The sequence below is a fragment of the Diadema antillarum genome, unplaced genomic scaffold (genome assembly GCF_040938485.1).
Source record: "Diadema antillarum isolate AM-2024a unplaced genomic scaffold, OU_Dant_1.0 scf00000160, whole genome shotgun sequence".
In the NCBI taxonomy this organism is placed as follows: Eukaryota; Metazoa; Echinodermata; class Echinoidea; order Diadematoida; family Diadematidae; genus Diadema; species Diadema antillarum.
The window spans coordinates 459,304-481,825 of record NW_027271049.1 but is presented as its reverse complement, the minus strand read 5'-3'; the positions used below and the strand labels follow the sequence as shown (position 1 = coordinate 481,825).

General features: G+C 39.7%; 1 protein-coding gene, 2 non-coding genes and 1 pseudogene across 3 annotated transcripts; 3 read left to right on the top strand and 1 right to left on the bottom strand.

Moving 5' to 3' along the window:
* Positions 1 to 737: 737 nt before the first annotated feature.
* LOC139722186 (26S proteasome non-ATPase regulatory subunit 7-like) lies at positions 738 to 11,586 on the bottom strand. The gene is made up of 7 exons (XM_071633501.1): positions 11,414 to 11,586; positions 9,741 to 9,833; positions 8,479 to 8,576; positions 4,707 to 4,787; positions 4,205 to 4,296; positions 2,737 to 2,899; positions 738 to 1,475 (listed from the first exon to the last, which is right to left on the bottom strand). The coding sequence occupies exons 1-7, from the start codon at positions 11,574 to 11,576 to the stop codon at positions 1,164 to 1,166; spliced, it is 1,002 nt and encodes a 333-aa protein (XP_071489602.1). The 5' UTR covers positions 11,577 to 11,586; the 3' UTR covers positions 738 to 1,163.
* A 2,211-nt stretch (positions 11,587 to 13,797) lies between these two features.
* On the top strand, positions 13,798 to 13,944 carry LOC139722210 (U2 spliceosomal RNA; annotated as a pseudogene).
* Positions 13,945 to 19,419: 5,475 nt separating this feature from the next.
* LOC139722208 (U2 spliceosomal RNA) lies at positions 19,420 to 19,602 on the top strand. Its single transcript, XR_011710275.1, has one exon. It is a non-coding gene; the product is annotated as a U2 spliceosomal RNA (small nuclear RNA).
* Positions 19,603 to 21,653: 2,051 nt separating this feature from the next.
* On the top strand, positions 21,654 to 21,845 carry LOC139722207 (U2 spliceosomal RNA). Its single transcript, XR_011710274.1, has one exon. It is a non-coding gene; the product is annotated as a U2 spliceosomal RNA (small nuclear RNA).
* Positions 21,846 to 22,522: the final 677 nt, after the last annotated feature.

The window sequence follows — 22,522 nt, the reverse complement described above, 5'->3', positions numbered from 1 at the left end:
CAAATGATAAATGACACCACAAAGTGGTTGACAGAAAAATATGCATGCAACTGGCTATAGGCACAAATCATATAATACCATTTTCCTACATAATGCAATGTTTTAGTAAAACCAGCCTTGGAGTAATTTCTCTTTTTTCTACAGTTGAACCTCTCGTATCAGGACAAGTCGGGACCAGGGCTCATCCGGATAAGGGATTTGGCCGGATACGGGAGACTCAATGCTTTATACATGTACATAATATACATGTATACACATGTACAGTAGCCCATTGTAGTACCACATGTGGTAATGTGTATACTGCAACCTTTTCATTGTTACACTCAGTAACAGACCCCAAAATAGAGGTTCGTGTTTGCAAGAATGAAATCATTTTCTTTTATAAATTCTGGGGATTATTTACCTAAATAAGTATTACGAAATGTATCAAGTATAATTATGTAATTCATGTGTGTTTGTGTAGGAGTTCTCAAGGAGTTGGGAATCCCCCTTTCCTCCCGTAATTATTTTAAAAAAAAAATCACGGCGAGATTGCGTCCGTATAATAGAGAGATCCGGATAAAGGGAGGCCGGATAAGAGAGGTTCAACTGTATTTAAATTATTTGATATGAGGAGAAATAAGAATGAAATGATCCTTCAATCCACCCTATGCCTTTGCAAGGAACCTCCGACCAACCCATAACAGAAGCCAGGCATCACATATGGTCTTAAGAAGTTTTCTTTGTTTTTCCTCCTTTTTTCGGTGCGTCTTGGTATACTATCAAAGACACAGAGAAAAGTAAATATGTTTGAATTTCTTTGCATCTGTGCTTCGTTTGTAAAGACAACAGCGGCTTGCCCCAGCAACGGAATGTCTGCAGAAACTACAAGAAAAGAGGCATACGCGGACACAAATGTTTAACTTAATCAAAATTCATCAGCACAAATGCAGTATCTGAAATTACCCACTACACTTGTCTTCTTTTCTTGTCTTTTTTTTTCCCCCAAGCACAGAACTGTTTCAAAGTCTTTTCCTACTCTCATCTGAGAGTGGTTACCATGGGAACCCGGCGATGGTCTGAAGCCGTCATCCTCTCCACAGCTTTTCTCCATCCATCTCTCTAGACCGTCGATACAAAAATCTTATGCAGATGAAAATCTGTCCTCCGCAAATTACACCGTCCTACTTTTTATCCTTGGATTTTGACTCTGAGCTCTTCTTGTCCTTGTCGGATCCCTTCGCGTCCTTGTCCTTATCTTTCTCATCCTTTTTGTCCTTGTCCTTGTCCTTGTCCTCCTTCTTGTCCTCCTTCTTCTTGCCCTCCTGCTTCTCCAGGTCCCGGTTCTGGATCTTGTTGTTGATGAGGTTGTGGAGGGCCAGGATGGAGCGGATCAGCGAGGCCAGGTACACCACCAGCATCTGGTCGTTGGTCTTCGTCACCAGTGACTTGACGAAGTCGTTCAGATTCACGTCCGGCAGAAGGTTGAATACATCCTGTGGGAAGGGGGGGGGGGGGGGGGTGAGGGGAAAAAAAAGGAAAAACATTTAATACAGACAAACTGACACTGTATGACAACAAAATTGGCTGTTGCATTTGGAAGAGCTTGCAAGTTAATATCCCTTTTGCTGTCAATTTAGAAACTGTGTCCACCAGGGGGGTGTTTCATAAAGCTGTTCTTAAAGGGACTGTACAGTACTGGTTGAGGTGGGGATTCATGTTTTGAACATTCCTAAGTGAGATAATGAGAAACCTCTTATGAAATATGAAAGAGCATGTAATTTTAAGGAGGATTCAACGTTTATTTGATGAAAATTGGTTTTCAAAATGGCTAAAATATCCAAAAAAGTGATAATAATAAAAGGCGACAGGCCACGCCTTTTATTAGGATCTCTTTGTTTCACTCTGTTTTTGGATATCTCAGCCATTTCAAAGCCGATTTACATCAAATAAACTTTTGATACCCCTTAGAATTGCATGCTCTTTGACATCTCATAGAGTGGTTTCTGAATATCTTGCAAATCGTTGAAAGCTAAATCCTCACCTCGACCAGAACTGTACACACCCTTTAAAGTTACCAACGACTTAAGAACGACTGGCGTGACTGAGCATGATTCATCTTAGTGAATGGGTGTGAAATCATCACTGTGGCAAGTTCCGTGATCAGCATACTTTCTCACATAGTACCAGATGGCTCTTTTTGTTGGAGGCTGCCTGTCGGGGAATTGCACCCGAAAAGCCTCTTGAACTTCCACGAAACTTCTTGTTTCCTGGTATCGAGTTACCAGGAATACTCTATGCTCACTTGTCAACTGTACCATGTTTGGAAAGCATGTCAAGTGTGAATGTGTCAGGAACAACCTTTGCTGAAGTTGTTACGTAATCATAGGCCTAACAAATAACTTGCCACAGTGATGATTTCACACCCATTCACTAAGTTGAATCATGCTCAGTCATGCATGAGAATTACATAACCTACGTGGTATCATTGGATAGAGCACTTATTGGACTATCTAACCATGAAAAAATAATGTGCAAATATTTTATAGTTTTCTGAAAATTTGCTGTTGAAGTTGGGTTTACTTTTTTTAGAGACACCCTGTATATGTACACGCTTCTCCCATATCCAGCCAAATCGCTTTATACGGATGGGCGCTGGTCCAGACATGGCTGGATAATGGAGGTCGGACTGTAAGTGAATAAACTCGGCAGTATCTGAAAAAGAGTCTGAAAAGTCCACAGGGAAAGTGTGCTCACCTGCAACTGGTATATGATGGTGTGGTTGACGGGCAGCTCACCTGCCGCCACTTTCTGGAGGTAGCTACTGATGTGCTGGATCTGGGACTGAAGGCCCTTCAGGCCAAGCAGCTGGGCCGTGATGCGCTGGGATAATGTGCCAACGCTGGTGTCCTTGATGTCCCTGAATAGATATTGATGTACAGTACGAGGGGGATGACAATGATTTAGTGTCCTCTAAGAACCAGAAAAATATGCCCTTATGCATGGCTCAACACTAACATCTTTCTCTGGTGGCCCGCTAGGGCTACTAAAATATTTGAATGGGAAACTTTGATAGCCCGAAATAAAAGGAAGCATAGAAATTCATTTTTAATTTTAGCTGCTTGATCGGGGCACCAAGAGATATTTGTAGCCTTTTTGGAGATTTGGTGGCCTGACATCAGTTTTTTAGTGGCCCTGGGCCACTGTTAACCCGTTGAGGACAAGTTCTGAGTATACTCCGGCAGGTGTCTATGGGAAATGTGTGTTGTAGCAAAATCAGTCCGTCCTTAACAGGTTAATGTTGAGGCCTGCCTCATACATGTCTCAAAAAAAAAATTAAACAAAATTTGCTCAATTGTTGTTTTTTCTTTATTGTGCGAGGCTGGTGGTTAGATGGCACAGATTTGAAAAAAAAAATGTGATCAAGAGAAGAATCCTATTGTACAATCAAAACAGTAAGTATGCAAGCAAAAAAAAAAGAAATACAAACTGAATTCTAATGCATTTCACATCATGATTTCTATGAGCTTATTGGCATTTCAAGAATACATTTAAAGAACACTTTACTTATCCTAAGCAGAAATTCAATTTTTGCCACAAATGATATGACCAGCAGTATGCCCCTAATGCATCTTTGCAGAACTCACATTAAAGCAAAATTTTTGATAACAAAAGTTATCAAAACAGACCTATCTTGTGACTTTCAAATATCAAGTAATAGTACTAAATGTCTGAAGATGCTTTGTTTCAAAAGTGTCAATCTTGTTTCAGTGTATTTCCACAGAAACTGTTTTACAACAATTGACAGACTCCTATTACAACAAACTCCTCCAGTTAATCCATCATATGCACATCAGTCAGTTCAAGAACATAGTTAAAATCAGTTTAGCAAAAGAACAATGCAATAAAAGAACGCAATGGTGTTAAAGGAGCAATGTACTGTACATTTGGATTTTGAAAGTACTTTTTGGAGTCTGCTCTGTTGTGCATTAGTTTGCAGGTAATTGGTACTTACTGTAGCTGCTACAGGTCTGTTTGCAATCTGCTTGCAATCTGTGCTACAGAGGACTCTGAAATTTTACACAGCCACTAATAAAAACATGCAGGATAGATAATCAGTTCATGGAAGCTCGACTCTGGGCCAAATTCATCTGCTCTTTATAAAACATATAATCCACATCATTTATGACACAGGGACTCCAGTCAGAAATGGGATCTTCCTCACCTGAGTAAATGTTCGACTCCTACTTCTTCTGCCTCCTCTGCACCCATCTCACTGGGGATGTGTTCAAATGTCTTACTGGTTGGCGTTCCATCCTGAGTGTTATTTAAAGATAGATAAATGCTAGCAACATGACTCAACATATGACGTTCCAAACAATGTTCATCATTTACCAAGTTTGAATACACACAGCTAGGCAAGTGATATTACCACATCTCTCCTGTCTTATGCAGTAAATCATATTGTCTATGGACATTGTTATAAGAACATTGTCCCCTGTAGAGCATTTTACAAAACTCATTTATCCAAGTTTACTGTGAGTAGCATGCAGTAGCTCCACTTTTTAATAGAATGTATATATTGCCTTGAAGTGACAACTGATGAAACAACACATTGAATAACTAAACATATTGGCCTGGTTGATCCCTCGACATATATAATAGTGCACATGCTCACTGACATTTGAATATACACGTGTAAGCAAGAGTTTACACCAGGTACTCACATCATGAACTTCCTCCACTGCATAGTAGGCTTCTGTGGGAAGACCTAGCTCCTTTGGTTTCGCATCGATGATACATAACACCTTTGGACACATGTGACGGAAAGAGGCAGGATGAGTACATGTAAGTCTATTTACATATGCATGGCACGTTCAGTGTTATCGTGAACAGAAAGTTGTTACAGAATTACGAGCTTGCAGTCATAAATAACTCTTTTATCATACTGAAAAGGGCTACAGTGACATTTGAATAAGAAACAACTGACAAGAAATTAATGCTTTGATGAAATTGAACATTTGCTTTGACTGATAACTTCATAAGGGATGTAAATGTCCATATCACAGACTCTGGTGTAATTGCAGTGATAATTCTGCAATAACCTTTTGTTGGCTGTGCACAAGTACAGCCTAAGCTTTAATATGACAAAATATGGATATGCACGTACGTATGTATAGGACAATGCATTCCAATGACTGTGATAAAGAGGAATAATTACATGAAATATTTCATTTTCTTAGGGGAGGGGGTTGGATACAACATCCTAAGGCTTACCCTTGGTATACTTAATGGTCTGCAATTAAAATATTGACATTTCTAAGGAGTGAATTTTATCATTATTTCTTTTTATTTTTTTCCAGCAACATGAAAATATTAAGACCTGTTTAAAACATTTAACATGCATGGGCACTTAGCTACAAAGTGAACTTCCAACGCTTTTTTTTAATCAGCATTTGATGTTAAGTCATTAAAACTTGACCTACCCTGTAGAAGTAGAGCTAGCAAGCTCAGTCAAGTGTAGCAGTGTGCCTCAGACCAACAGGGAGGCCATGGTGACACAATAGGTATCAGGGGGATTATGTACCAGGTAATCTCTATTCACTAACAATTGTGACCCACGACAACGGTTTCAGGCAAAAGTCGCAAGAGCAAATTCCCTCCTAGGCGGGGTACAAAGATTTTGACCATTATTTTTGTCGATTTAGGTTTTTTGCAGAAATCGAATCTTTGATATGTTTTCTACATCTACACTAAATTTCATAGCATAAGACTAAGTTTTTCCTATCGAAAATGGAATTTTAAGCACCCTATGTTAGATCGCACTCGTCAGTTTCGAGCTTCTTTCGAACGCCGCGCCAATATCCCAAGCGTTGCTACGGCGCAGGGTCTCGCATGCGATTGGCTGGTTCGTCGCATACATTTACATAATTCGGCTTTCGGAGACACCGTACCAGTTGCAGCGTTTGGGGAATGCTTTGTCCACGCGTGCACGATTACATGCTCCATTGTTCTTGCTACAGTGGTTTATATACGCTCGCTCTGTAGTGCGTGCTCTTCGTTTGGCTTTCTATCCAAACTATTCTACCGCAATGTTCGACAACGGAAGTGAAAAAAAACAAGAGACCCGCGGGTCTAGCGCTCACCTGAGTATCGCAAGTTCACCTTTCACGCAGTCACTAATCTAAATTATTCACAGCTCTACCAAAATTTGACCAGGCGTTCTCAAGTAGAAGATGAAAATGTACAATAAGGGCCCAAATGTTTTAAGATTCCTTAATTTGGGGGGATGGGGGCCCCCTGGGGCCCTCTGGATGGGGCATGGTGCCCATTTTTATAAATTGAGATCCTGACCCCCTAGGGATGCTACCTGCCAAGTTTGACGAAAATACATCATGAGGTTTTCAAGAAGAAGATTAAAATGTACAATTCAGGCCCCCATTTGGACCTTCCCAACCAACCCCCCCCCCCCCCCCTTGCCCCCAAGAGGGGCTCCCCTGGATCTCCTATGAACAAACTTGAAACTACAGTCATTAATGTACTCACTCATAGTGTCATCTTAGCTCTATAACTTCTGATTCTAGAGAAGATTTTTAAAGATTCCTTCATTTTGGGGGTTTGGGCCCCCCTGGGGGCCCCCTGGGTGGGGCATGAGGCCCATTTTAAAATAATGAGTTCCTAACCCCCTAGGGATGCTACCTGCCAAGTTTGGTGAAAATGGGTCATGGGGTTCTCAAGGAGAAGATAAAAATGTACAATTTAGGCCCCATTAGGACCCTTCCTCACCCCCCCCCCCCCTGGGTCCCAAGGGGGGCACCCCTGATTCTGCCATGAACAAACTTGAAACTACAGTCATCAATGTACAAACTCATAGTATTAACTAAGCTCTATCACTTCTGGTTCTAGAGAAGAAGATTTTTACAGATTCCCTAATTTTGGGGGGTTTGGGCCCCCCTGGGGGCCCCCTGGGTGGGGCATGGTGCCCATTTTAACAAATTGAGTTTCTAACCCCCTAGGGATGCTACCTGCCAAGTTTGATGAAAATCTGTCTTGGGGTTTTCAAGAAGAAGATGAAAATGTAAAAAGTTTACGCACGACGCACGACGGACGACGGACGACGGACGACGCACGACGCACGCCGGACGCCGGACGAAGGGCAATCGCAATAGCTCACTTGAGCCTTTGGCTCAGGTGAGCTAAAAAATCATGTAGCATGACATAACCGTGTGAAAAGAAAACTAGATATTCTCAAATTTGTCTACTTGTACATGTAGTAAAAATTATGACAGCAGACTGACTCAATGGAAGGGAGATGAGAGGAAAGGAGCGGTCACATGCGACTAATTATATTCAAATACTACACGTCAAGATCGCACCAAACTAGCGAGTCGTGTTTGTTTGTTTGTTTGTTTTAATTTAATCAGCACCACCGAACAAAGCAACATATGCATGTCTTGTAAAAGCAAAACAAACAGGAAGCGTGACCCTTGCCAGCACTGGCAATTTTCTGCCTTCAAAAGGGTCGCCAATGATATAGACAAATCAACCACAATGAAAACGCGATTGGTAAATGTGTGGATTCGCCACCGCTCCTGTTACATGCACACGGTCATAGCGTGTGGATGCCATTGCGTAATGCGTGCACCAAATACACATGTACATGTACACCATACAGCTGTACGTGCAATTATCGTATTCGCCATCTTGAAAGACGTACTGTAAACAAACTCGAGCGAAACGCATTGTTTTTCGGCTCCATACGCTGAGCTCCGAGGAAGGTGCCCGGGAAATTTGACTCTCTCAGTGAGCCAATCAGAAGGAGATGTGGTTGCTAGAGGCGGAGCTTAACATCGATTGGCACCATCATACAGATGGGTGATTCTCCCCTCGCATCGCCGCTCCGACATTGTCTTTGAGAAAGAGGTGAATCTTCAAAGCCTGTTTTCTCGCAATTTTGTCAGGCTAACATCTTAAAAAGTGCATTTTGTTTCTCTTTCTATGCCCACTTATGGTGCCGAAGAATACAAGTGTTTTATATCAATGCAAAGCTTAGGAAATGGGCAATGTGATTCAGTGAAAAAATGAATTGTCAAAATTTCCGACTTTTGCCTGAAACCGTTGTCGCCGGTCACAATTGGTTTCCAGACATCTGTCCCAAAAGGCAAAGAAGTGCTAATAGCCTGTGTGCCAATTTTATTGGCGAACAAAGCATGCTAAGGGTCCACAACTCATATATACTTTGAGGTGACATGTGGACATTCTCATGCATTTCCCACTCAAATTGTAAATAGTTTTTGTTGTATTCAGACACTTGAACACACACTATTACAACCTTCATGTTGACAACCAATAAAATAAATAATGTGGGAAACTCATCATACTCAGCTAAACGTGAAATAAAAGGATCATGAGAAAATATCCACATTTAATGTGGTAGCCAGTTGGGTATACTGGTAAAGGACGTTCAAACCCCTACGCAGTGATTTTCGTCACACTCACAGAGTTTGGGCAATATTTCCTGATGAGCTCGTTGACAGCGATGTCATTCTGGTGCAGTTTGGGTCCTGTGTGATACCAACCGACAATCTTTTCCCTTGCTGGGGAGAAAAGACAGGAATGAAATGCAAACTTTGCTCTGCGAGGAGTCACTTGCGATCAAACCAAATCTCAATTTAAGATTACTAGGTTTATTGCAAGAGTACACAATTCCAGTTGTATTAAAGTACACTGTATTCACTGGGGCATGGTTTTACTTGAAACTGTAGTTTGATATTGAAGATCTGCATTACCGAATTATGTTAAGCAAGCGACAGCATGGCATTTGTAATTCACACTTGTTCAACATGTACAAGTTTCTAGGCTTGGAAACATTCTACTGTTTTGCCATCATTCACACACATGTAAACTGTACAGGATATGAATAACACAAATTACAGATTTAGGGACAGTGTTGACACCTAGGATATGCTTATAAATAAGATTTTGACATACTGAGAAACATGGGTTTCAAACATAGTTTGACAGAGGAGTGTTTAAAAAGGTTTTCCCCGAACTTGCTTCTGGCTCGCTCGGACTGTGCCATTGTGTGTCTTCAATTTGTCCCTAGGCAGTTACTCATGATGTACAGTAGGTCATACAAAGAGGGTGGGCAAAACTGTGACAATTAATTCAAAAATCATGTTTGAGATCATGGTTGCATTTATCTGACTTTAAAAATCTTGTTTCTAGAGAAATACAATTGTACATGAATGACTTTTCAGTCTCACCTATCCACAGCGAGTTTCAAAAGGTTTCAAAACTATGTTTGCCATCACAAAGCGAAATGTGAAACAAAAACACACATTCAACACCATGTTTCTAGCCTGAAAAGTTTGCCATAAACACACTCTTTAACCCATATCGGGCCAACGCACCTGTGTAAACAAACACCCAAGTGGCCCAGCACCGTTCACGCACACACGCCGACAAAAAGACAACTCTCCAAACAATCACTCTTCATTAGCAAGCAATGAAAAAAACATAGACAAGTTATATATCATTTGAAGAGGAACAAAATCTCTTTAATATGATATATAACATGCTGCCATTCAATGCATAGTACAGTCATAGTACTCAGCGGAAGTGAATGACGTCATTCATAATCATATGTCATTTTATTCACTACGAGATATTCCGTATGTGGCCCCTGCGGCGTTCGGACTAAATACGGAATATCCCGTAGATGGCCCAATATGGGTTAAGACCAAGAGAGCAAATCTTACCGTTGACTTTCTTGAACATTGTGTACATGTTTTCCAGGTAGTCATGATCGAGGAACCAGACAGAGGAATCCTTGTCATCTTCATCAAATGGCACTGACAAGGGAACAATAAAATGCACTATTACCACTAACCTTTCAAATGAGAATTCAACTTTTGACATCCATATTACTTTATCTATATAATGCACTTAGAATGTAAGATTTCTGCTGTTTTTATTAATTCTTTGCCTATAATGGAATTGCTAGGGCCAGGGATAGAACATAGTTTTTATCAAATGAATCAAAAAAGTATGATTGGCATACAGAAAAACTACTTAACTGACAAACAAAAACAAAATTATGAATGATCTTTCTAGATTCTCATAAATTAAATTAAAAAAAATGAAATGTATTGAAATAGCAACCTCTAATGTTATTACTTGTAACCCAAAAGGTCACGGCCTAGCTTACAATGTAATTTACATGCAGTCTCTTGTTTTGTTTTGGTTTTTTTGCATTTTTTTCTTTTAATTTGTATGATTGAGGGTACCACCTATCGTCACCCTAAGGATCTGTAGCTTGTGTATTCTAAAAATACAAAACAAATTCGCCTAATTCTTACCTCAAATATGCCATAAATACTGCAGTTTTGAATGTCGTGACCGTCTCGTTGATTATGAATCTCCGTTTTAAAATAGCGCAATTTTAGTGCATGCAATCCGTTTTCTTCGCACAGCTTAAAAGGGTACCTAGTGATCGGCACCCCCTCCCCTCCATAGGTAATACACGTGAATTTCACAGCCATGCGTTACTGAGCGGATGTGGAATTGAAACATGTTTAGTTTGGTTTGTAAGTTTGTTTTTTAGTTTGATTTTCGTTTCTTCGTTTTTATTGTTTTTATAGCTAATGACACTTAATCCCGCGCGTACCTTTTCGTTCTATCCGCAAACAGCCATGATAGGCAGGGTGCCGATGTCAAGGTACCCTGCCGATAGGTGGTACCCTTAACATACCGGTAATATACAGCATTACAGCATGATTTATCTAGACAGAAAGATCCGTCTGTCCGAAGGAGTCTTTTATTTATTTATTTATTTTTTTTACGTTAGCACTCTCCTCCGGAGGGGATCCGTGAAGCCAGACACAGTCTCCGCGGAACATTTCCCCGACGACCAGCATCTAGATACAGACCGATCTTTCGGTCAAGATTTTATCCACAGTCTCACAGAAATGGGGAATGGAACTTGGAAGGTTTCATAGATACTCATCTATTAGCTACCGTACAGTATGCTTACATTACTTGGGAGAACTGTTCTAGGAGTGCACAGAACATGATGGAGCATAGACATTGGGCATTTTGATAGACATTTGAACTCAAAACTTGGATCTAGATTGTGGATTTCTACTTTAAATTCTGGACTTGGCCTGAGTGGGAGATTATGCTTTCAATTTTCTTCTTCCTGGGAAGTTTGGTTGTGATGCCAGTTAGTGAGTTACTGCAGCTGCAGTACTACTAGTACTACTAGTCAAAGCCAAAATGAGATATTGAGTTAAGATACAAGCAAACAAGAAAAAAAATGTGCAGAGATAGACCTATGCATAAGGTTCTGACAACAAATTAAATTAATTTAATAATAGATTGCAACTTTTTTCATTCAGTTCGGAGCAACTGTCATTTGCAAGGCAATACTCACCAGCAAAACAGTTCGCGATATCTAACACTCCTTGTCGCCAAGAGCCGAGTAAGACACCAACAACCCGTCTCTGGTTTCGAATTCTGTTAAAATGATCCACAACACTCAACAAAACGAGTGGATGAACAACCACTTTCTTGATTTCGATTGTGGGGGCAGACATTTTGACGGTGCAACTCCGACAGTCTTACAAGAACCTTCGCGTACCTTCCACACACCAATTTTTGCACGTGTGGGTCTAATGAGATATGTGTAGTGTGAGAAACTGCAGCAACATGAGTCAGCTGACAGCGTGTCATCGGAGATGGCGCTAGTCATTTTGAATTCTTAGAGTATGATACTGTAATCTGTGTGTATGATCTTGAATTCGGGGATGCTTTTCTCTGTTTTTTTTTTTCAATTTATTTTTGATTTTCCTCTCCTTTCTCTTCCGTCCTTCCTTCCTGCCTTCCTTCCTTCCTTCCTTCATTCATTCATTCTTCTTCATGTCTGTCTTTATTTTTCAGTGTTTTTAATTTCTTCCTTTCATTTTTATTGTTCTTCTTTTATTCCCTTTTCTCCTTTCCATAATTGTTTCTTCTTCTTCTTCTTCTTCTTCTTCTTCTTCTTCTTCTTCTTCTTCTTCTTCTTCTTTGTCTTTTTCTTCTTCTTCTCCTTCTTCTTCTCCTTCTTCTTCTTCTTCTTCTTCTTCTTCTTCTTCTACTTCTTCTTCTACTTCTTCTTCTTACTCCGCTAAAAAGAAGAATATCAGACTTTATGGGGAATATCTAGCTCATCGATTTAATTTTTTTCAATCGATTTTGCAAGTGACTATGGCCTCAAAGCAAAGAGCGTATCAGAACTATCAAGTCAACGCTTGTAAACCAAAGCGAAACAATCGCTATTAATAAGAACTATTATCAATTCAACTGGAGGCTCAATTTCTGCAGAAACTTTCTTTCCTTCCTTTCCTCTTGTTTTTTTAATGTTCTTTTATGCTTGAGACTTTGGTAGTATCTTGGACGATGTAGATGAAAATTGCTTCTTTCTAACTTTGAACATTGCTAAACAGTGCTTTATCTTATAATTTGCAGAAAATCAACGAGAGATTGACAGAATGATGTGGAATCACGCAAAATGGTCCCTGACAACAATAGAGCCTATTTAAAAGGTAACCTACTGACTTCAAGTCTTCAACGAAGCCTCAAAACCAAACACTGGAAACAGCACTAAAAGCAACATTAAAAACGACAACATCAACATCATAGTCAACAACAACAGCAACAACAAAAGAAGAAGAAGAAGAAGAAGAAGAACTACAACAACAATAACAACAACAAGATGCAATGATCAATAAGTGCATAAATTGGAGCACCGTCGGACCAAAAAAAAAAAAAGTTCTGTTTGATCAAAATGTGTGCAATTCAAATAAAAATGGACTTCAATCCCGTCGATTAAGTAGGCCTACTTGAGGGGGATGGTCGTTCGCCAAGTGTTTTTGTTATCATTAAAAAAAGAATTACATGTAGGTGGACTTCATGGCAATTTTGCTTTCACAATCATACAGTTATAAGGCGTGGATAAATACAGACCTGTAAAATAATGTATTATAATAAAGTATTAAAAATACTGTACATACCTCTCTCTCTCATGATGTGCACATTTACTCATACATACTGTTCTCTCTCTCTCTCTCTCTCCCTCTCTCTCTCTCTTTTACGCAATGGGTATATTTGGATGACTCTTACCATGCAATATAACATACTGAATTTTACAGCCGTACTCAATGTGATATTGAACTTATACTACGGTAGTTAGGACAATGTATTAAACAGTACTCTTAGCACATTATGTACTGTACTTTTTCTAGTATTTTTCATCAGTACGCGTGCATGCATCTAGCTGTACATGGATTCAATATAGCTTCGCACAGACGGTGCTACGTGCGCGGTTTTTTTTTTCGGTCGCTCCTTGAACTAGACAAAGCGAAACTAGTCTCGCACTGGTATGTAGTACGTGTATTACTTAGTATATCCGCATTTCCTCATTTGCATACTGTATATGAAATGATAAACGTCCTGTGTGTGTGCGTATTCAGTGCACAGTGCTTTGGCGCGACGCGTGCAGCAATGCTGCACACACAGTTCGTGCATTCGTATCAGTGCGTTTCTACCATTTTGACAGGATTTTTACCCCAAACAATGAAAACCGCGTGATAAATGCGAAAATAAAGTATTCCAAACGACTCTTCGTATAATTTCGGTTACGGGTTATGACATTCATTTTTTGATATTTTCTCAAGTTTTCATGATATTCGACTCAGAAGATGGTGATATCGTAAGTTCGTAATCGTGCCTTTAATGTATGACACTTTGTCTCTATGTACATTGCAAACCTTATTCGGTATCGCTTCTCGGCCTTTTGGCTAAGATCATGTGTAGTGTGATTTATCGTCACATTTTTATAAGTTGTTATATGTAGTGTTTTTTCTAGGCCTTTTGGCTATAGAAACATGGCAAAAGTGCAGTTGCAACGAGCGTGCTCGATCCACGTGGTGTTGAAGAGTGAGGGACGTAGCGTGTTCGACATCTTGAAGCGGTGCGGTGTGAACCCAGCTGAGCATCTCACGGCCGTCCAATCGCTGCCTGGTGGGAAGTATGACGTCACCTTTAAAGGGGTTGTCGCGAAGGAGCGCTTTCTGGCCGGGCTGGAGAAAGAAGACGATGTCGATGTGACGTCATACTCGAAAAAGATCAAGATTGTGACCATCCTCCACGTCCCTCATGAAGTTGACGACAACGCAGTGAGATATGTGCTGAGCAGGTTTGGGAAGGTGGTGGTGGGCCGCCATCTTACCTACAAGGAATATCCTGATGTTTTCAACGGTATCAGGCAGTACAAGATGGAGGTGACGAAGGATATTCCATCCTCAATGAGTTTTGGAGGTCGCGAATGCTGGATCCGTTACGACGGCCAACCCCGCACCTGCCTCAAATGTGGTCGACCAGGGCATGATGCCAAAGATTGCCAGGTGGTGCGGTGCTACAGGTGCCACCAGGAGGGCCACGCCGCCTGGGGGTGCAAAGAGGACCCCAAGTGTACCCTGTGCGGCGAAACTGGGCACACTTTCAGATCCTGCCCAGTCTCCTTCGCCAACAAGTTAAAACAGACGAAGGAGTGGGTGAGCGGGGGAGGCGTCACAACTGAGCCGGTGAAGAAGGCGGAGGTTGAAGCTGTAGTTGAGGAGGTGGTCGATGAGGCAGTCGACGAGGCATCGGCAGGCGAAGGAGAGAGGACCCCCACCGAGGGAGCCGCGGGCGGAGACGTGAGGACTACTGATGTCGACAGCGACGCGACCCCCAGCATGTTCGACGACGTCGAGATGGCGTCGCAACGGTCGTGGGCTGAGTCGGAGTTTGCTGAGGATGCACAGGTGCTGCCAACACCAGGGAGCCATCCCCTGCCTGCCCCGGAGGAGGAGACCGCTGACTGTCGACGAGGGGTGAAGAGGCCTCCGTCACCATCCAGCAGGAGGGCGCGGTCGCTCACCCGGTCGAGTTCGCCACGCCTGACGAAGGCCAAGGAAATTGTGAGCGGGTGCAACATTTTAACTGGCAAGGAGTCGTGGATGTCCTGCACGGTGGAGCGGTGCTCGGCCCGCTTCTCGGAGTTCCGCGAGTTCGTTGCACACAACAAAGAATGTCATCCTGGCAAGCCCCTCGGGAGGTACATGTGTCCCATGAACTGGTGTCGCAACTCATGCAACAACCCCCAGGAGTGGCTAAACCATATGTCGTCGAAGCACCCAGACTATGTTATTCAACATGGCACTGAGTTCTTCGACAAGTATTATCTCCGAGAATGATTTGTTTTAGTATTATTATCATTTTCGTAATGATTAATATTTCAGTGTGTACCCTCAATGTCCACGGTCTCAGGGATTCAGTAAAATGTAAAAAAGTAATTATGTGGTTGAAAATTCTTGCTTTTGATATTGTTTTATTGCAGGAAACGTATTTAGGTACTACAGATTTTGATAATTTTAAACGTTTGTGGAATGGGCCAGTCTTTTTCTCCCCTTCACCGTCCAACCATTCCGCCGGGGTGGCTATTTTGTGTTCCGATTCGCTATCTTGCTCATTTTCTCAAATTCGGGCAGATAATGAAGGCCGATTCATTTCTGTATTAGCTTCCTTTCCAAATTCTTCTGTTCGTATTTGTAATGCCTACGCCCCGTGCGACCCAAAGGAACGAGTTTCATTTTTGAATAATTTGTTTTTATATACTCGTGGAAATGTGCCAGTAATTATTGGCGGAGATTTTAACTGTATTTTGTTTGAAAAAGACCGTTCAGGCGACTCCCCTAACTCCAGTTGTTTTGTTGGAAAGAAGGAATTAAATTCCTTTATAAAATTTCATTCTTTGATAGATGTCTGGATGAAACTGAATCCCTCTGACAGTGGACATACGTGGGTACATACTGGGAAAAAACAAAGTTCTCGGCTTGATAGGATATATGTCCATAATAAGTTTGACATATGTAAAGTTACAAAAATTAATTGTCCATTTTCTGACCATAGTGTAGTAAATACGGTCATTCAATTATCCGATCGTATTATTAAGAAATCACATTGGAAATTTAACGTCTCCATGTGCGAAGATGAAGTATTTGTTGAAGATTTATCTTTTCATTATCGTTTGTGGCAAACATTGCAACCAGGCTTTGATTCTATAATTGATTGGTGGGAAAATATTAAAGTTCGTATAAAGGAATTATGTGTCATTCATGGGGTACGGCGTGCGCGAGATAAGCGTCGTCAACTTGAGATGTTACAAAAAACATGTATTTCTGGAGATAAAGAGGAAATTCTTGATTTATTAAAGGAGGAGAGTAGGGGAGCCTATATTAGATCCCGGGAGAAATTTATAGAAGATGGCGAACGCCCTGGGGGATATTTCTGTAAAGTAGAACGTATGAACGCAGAAAGTAAATGTATTAAAGAAATACGAAATTCGCAGGGTGATGTAGTTTCTGGTGATGATATCACTCCAGTTTTTTGTGATTTTTTCAGTGATCTATACGCACCTAATGCGGAAATAGATCACGCAGCTCAAGACGTCCTTATTAATTCTCTTCCGGTTGGAATTGATGCAGAAGAATCTAATGAGATAGATAAACCTATTGAGTTGAAAGAAATTAAGAATGTCCTGTCAATGATGTCAAAAAATAAGTCTCCTGGCATTGACGGACTACCCGTCGAATTTTATTTGAAGTTCTTTGATGTGATTGGTAATGATTTGTTAATGGTTTATAATGAGGTATTTTGTAAGGAGTTGTTTTCGCACACACAACGTACAGCGATCATAACTTTGTTGCCTAAGAAAGGTGATATTCTGGATCCTGCCAATCGGCGACCAATCAGTTTGTTAACGGTTGATTATAAAATTATTTCAAAGATATTGCAGTTACGCTTGTCTACTGTTCTACCTGATATTGTAAATGATTGTCAGGCCTGTTCAGTGCCTGGGCGATCAATACATCAAAATTTGTGTTTATTAAGAGATATAGTCGATTGCTCCAAATTGAGGGGAAATGCCTGTGCTTTAATCTCTATCGATCAGCACAAGGCCTTCGATAAGGTCAACTGGGAATTTATGTTTAAAGTTTTACAAAAGTTAAATTTTGGTCCTCGTTTTATTACATGGGTGAGAATAATGTATACGAATATTAAAAGTCGAATCATGGTTAATGGTGAGTTAAGCGACGAGATTTCTGTAGGCAGAGGGGTCCGCCAAGGCTGCCCCTTGTCGCCTATATTATATGTATTGTTTATAGAGCCGTTGGCTCGGTATATAATGTCACACAAAGACATTAGAGGTTTCCATATCCCAGGCGGAGGTGGAAAGTCAGTTAAACTTCTGCAGTACGCTGACGATGCAACTTGTGTTGCTACATCTCAGAGTGATATTGTTCATTTCTTTAAATGTTTTGCGTTATTTGAGAAGGCATCAGGAGCCACTTTAAACCTGAAGAAAACTCAGGGCCTAAAGTTAGGCGATTTCGTTGGACGAAAATTGAGAGGTGATATTAATTGGGCGGAGGACAAAATTGAAATTAATGGTGTATGTTTTGGTACAGACTATTGTGTCCGTTCGTTTTGGCAAACGTTACGGGATAAAGCAATTAGAAAATTGAAGACATGGGAAAACAGAGGCCTAACTATGTTGGGCAAGGTTTTAGTCGTCAATACGTGTATTTATCCATTGTTTTATTATCCAGCCAGGGTGTATCTCCCTGACGATGGATTTTATAAAGAAGTTCTTAAAGCTGTGTTCAGGTTTATATGGCAAAAGAAAACTGAGTTAGTGTCTCGAGACACGCTTACTCTTAGTTCTGTAAAAGGAGGTCTCAGTCTCGATGAGTTAGTTCATAAAATGGAAGCTCTGCATATTCGTAACTTGTTCCCACAGTTGTCGGGACAAGACACTACGTCTTTTAACTGTATGTTTCTGAAATATTTCTTGGCTAGCAAGTTGAGGCACATGTACTCGTATCTGTGGTCCAATCTGGTCCCTCATTCTGATAGTATGTCTGTTAATTACAGCAAGGCGTGGTCAATTATTCAAAGGTTGTATGCACGCAATGCTCAATTTGTGACTTGTAAAAGTATCAATGATGTGACTTGTCTGTTAGTATCGAGCAATCATGTGCCACGTGTTGTGGGTAGCAACCCCATGTGGGACTGGCCATCCATATGGAAGACTACTCACGATTCGTTGTTATGTAATGCATTGAAGTCATTCAATTGGCGGTCCATCCACGGTGCCCTGTACACACGTGAGAAGCTCTCACAATGGAGCATCAGTGATGGGAAATGTCCTTACTGTTCCAAGCTTGAAAATATAGCACATGTCTTTTGGGAATGTACATCCATACATAAGATTCTTTGTTGGGTGGATGAGGTCACAAAGCGTTTTCTAGGTTTGAATGTTAGTTTTAGTAGAAATTCATTCTTGTATGGAACTCAAGTTCCACATACTAGTCAAGTTATTTGGTCACGTTTGTGGGTTATGTATACTGTTACTCGAAAGGCTATTTGGAATCGAAGGTGTTCATACATTTTTGATAAGGATCTCATCTCAGGAGAGACGGTAATTCAGAAAGTTAAAGAAGAAATTCGCTCTCGTATATTGGTTGATTTCAAGAGGTGGTCGATAGAGAAATTCCGTAAAGCTTGGGTGCAAGGATCACCATTCTGTTACATTTCTGGAAATGAAGTGAGGATAAATTTGTGAAAGTTCAGTTTCCTTTATATTATGGTGCTATTTTGATACACTTTAGTGTTTCATACCCCTGTATAAAATGTAAATAATAGACAGTTTAATCGTTTTAGTATTTAGTTATATATCTTATTGTATTCGTAATCATAGACTGCTATATAGACTCGTATATGCTGATATAATCATTTAAATATGTAAATATTATTTGTATAAACTCATGGTTTATGTGTTAAAAGATCACGTATATTTTCAGAATAGAACAATGTGCTTCATATTCACATCGGTCAAACATTGCCACCAGGCAAGCGATTATTTAGTGTAGTACATACCCACGTGCTTTAGTAGCCACATTCCTGAGATCTTTTAATGAGGGGGAAATGGGCCCCTTGAGGGGTTGCCATGCCAACCAATCCCGGCATGGACAGTCTGGTTACCTCTAGAAATAACGCGGTTTCCGATTCGGACAGAAGGCTGATTGTTTTAAAGGATGCGATTATATCGTTGGAATATACACCGTTGGTGCACTTCCCACTTTACGCAAATTTCTTTGACGGGTAGATTTAAAGGGCGGAATCAAGCAATTAAATGAGTTATCATATTCAATTATGTCCTAAAGTGGTGTTAACTGAAGGTTCTTTCTCGAGTTTGTTTAGTTTTCATTTCAGAATCAGTATTCTTGTTGTGCTTTATATATCATTTATATGTATTCATGTTTATACAAATGTAAATACTATATATTGTGAAAGTTTTATTCAATAAAATTGAAAGAAAAGTATCTGTTCTTTTCAGCTTAATATCTGAAACGCGACTCACCGAGTCGCTTGTATATTAAACTGATTTTTGAACCTAGGCCATGGAATAGGGGCTTGCTCCATCCTGGCCACGGGTTGGCCCGGTATTGCAGTACCTCCGGGATCGGCCCACCCCTACGGGGGTAAAAGTAAACCAAAGAAAGAACTTCTCTCCTCTACCTACCCCTCTCTAACCCACCGTTTATATCAAGCTCATTCTTTTGTTTCCTGTCTTCTAGCTGTTCCTCATCTCCTTTCCTTCTTCATACCCAGTATGCTTACATCTATTCTTTGATAAATACACAACACTCTAAATCTTATACATTATCATAATATTATACACAACACTCAGAATCTTATGAATTATCATATACACTCTTAGAAATGAAACGGTAAATCCAACATATCACATGTTAAACTTTAGTAAAACATGGAGGAGTAACAACCTTCACATTTTTGGAAAATTTTACATTTAACTTATAAATCAAACACTTTTATTAGGAAGTGTCAAATTTAACATTTTTTAAAGAAACTTGTGAAAAAAAAAACTTTTATCAAATTCCCATTCAACGCGAAAAAAACCCAAGACTTTGCCAAAAGTTGAAAGAGTGACCTTCCAATAATTGTTAATTTAACATTACACAAAATATCACAAATCTATCAATCTATACATGCCAAATCACGTACTCAGAAAGTGTTAAATCTATTATAATATTTTGAAAAATAATGTTGCAATACATTAATAATATTATGTCAAGATACCATTCCAAAGGTAATCTACAATTTTCCAAAGTTTGGAGAATTGACAATTACATGTTAAATTAACATTTTAGAAAATGTTGTACAATGTTAAATCTAATACTTTAGAAAGTTTTAGATCTAACTTTTAAAAATGTTGTAATAATCATTTACACCCCAAATTGGATTATGTTGGAATAACGTTCTGATATTGTAATCTACACAAGTGTTTTTAGGTGCATTTTTAACTTGAATGTAGTAGTCGTCTTCACTTTTCTTTATAAGCAGATAAAACAACAAAAAGGAAAAGGTTGAAAGCCATGACAACATAATAAAAATAACAATATCACTGCATCATTACAATAGAGTTTCACTGCAAAATGAGCTATGCGCCATTTTGATTATTTTTTAAAGTAAGGACGTCATTAAATAAAGCAAAATAAAACCTTTCCAATCATACCTCACTCATATCAAGGAAGATTCTTATAGTTATGATTAAAAATATGCTACTATATAGACTTTTTAAATGTTTGAATTTTAGGAGCTTTAATCGCAAGTATATTAACATAACAAGAATGGAGTTAACTCGTTTGGGATAAAACTCTTCAGTCATGTTTCTTCTTTTTATTTTGGATCAGCGATTCTGCAGTTCGTACAATCGTGGAGAAGTAGATTTTTTTTCTCTCTCTCTCCAAAATATAATATCCTGATCATACAGGCCTATACCCATTTCAGAGGATTGTCACTTACTTCATAAAAGAATCTATACTGTACAAAAAGTGCCTATTACTGTAGACCATTCCTTCACAAGAAATGTCTGAATGTCATGGGGGAATATTGAACTTGTACATGTACTAGGACAATGTATGATACAGTATACACCGTCTTGTAATACAGTTTGAACAGTACATTGTATTTTGCAATGTATGTCAGTGAATGGGACGTAGAGCCGGTTCGCACGCACGCATCCTATAGATGCATAGTGGATTCAATAGCTTCGCACACACAGTACATGCAGCGCTGGCTACGTGCGCGTTTTTCGGTTGATCCTTGAACCACAGTGGCATACAAATCGAAGCTATTATATCCGCATTTCTTCATTTGCATATGAAATGATAAACGTCCTGTGTGTGTACGTGTTCAGTGCACAGTGCATTGGCGTAATACTTGCAGCCATGCTGCACACACAGTTCGGGCATTCGTACCAGTGCGTTTCTACCATTTTGACATGCTTTTTACCCCAAATATTGAAAACCATTTGATAAATGCGAAAATAGAGTATTTCAAGCGACTCTTCGTACGATTTCGGTTACGGGATATGGTGTTCATTTTTTGATATTTTTTCACGATTTCATGATATTCGACTCAGAAGCTGGCGATATCGGAAGTTCGTAATTGTGCCTTTAATGTATGACACTTTGTATCTGCACACATCGCAAACCTTACTCGGTATCGCTTCTCGGCCTTTTGGCTAAGATCATGTGTAGTATCTGTTCTTTTCAGCTTAATATCTGAAACGCGACTCACCGAGTCGCTTGTATATTAAACTGATTTTTGTACCTAGGCCATGGAATAGGGGCTTGCTCCATCCTGGCCACGGGTTGGCCCGGTATTGCAGTACCTCCGGGATCGGCCCACCCCTACGGGGGTAAAAGTAAACCAAAGAAAGAATTGTTCTCCTAACCTCTCCACATCTCACTTCCTACATCTCAAGCTCGTTCTCTTGCTTATTCCATCTCTTTGATCTTACTGTTCATCATCATTTTCCCTTCTTTTTCATACCTTATATGATTACATTCATCCATGAATACACATCACTCATAATCTTATGCATTATCATAAATGAAGATTACGATTACACTCTAAAACAGTAAATTCAACATTTCACATGTTGAATTAAACATTTTAGTAAAGGTTCCAGGAGTGACAGCCTTTTACTAGTAAATGTTAATTTCACACTTCTGGAAAATTTTACACATCAACTGTTGAATTTAACACTTTACACAAAATTAATACATGTATTTAGAAAATGTTGAAATACCATTTGTAATAAGTTATCATGTTGAATTACCAATTTAAGTGTAATATATACTTTGCAAAAGGTTGGAGAAATGACAATTTTTTAAATGTTAATCTACAAAACGTTACACATCAATCAAATTCAGCACTTAGGGAGCATTGAATTTAATGTTTGGAAAATGTTACAACAAAATTTTCCATTTTTTTTTGTAATATTTTTTTTGTAACAATATTTCATTGTAACATTTTTTTTGGTAACAATATTACAAAAATACCTTCCAAGTGCAAGCCACGTTTGCCC

Bases quoted from the DNA above. Each gene is read 5' to 3' on its own strand.
- LOC139722186 (XM_071633501.1), bottom strand. From the start codon at position 11,576: ATGTCTGCCCCCACAATCGAAATCAAGAAAGTGGTTGTTCATCCACTC. The intron at 4,297-4,706 runs GTGAGTACCTGG...AATAACACTCAG, and splicing joins CAGTGGAGGAAGTTCATGAT to GATGGAACGCCAACCAGTAA. The intron at 2,900-4,204 runs GTGAGGAAGATC...ATATCTATTCAG, and splicing joins GGAGTCGAACATTTACTCAG to GGACATCAAGGACACCAGCG.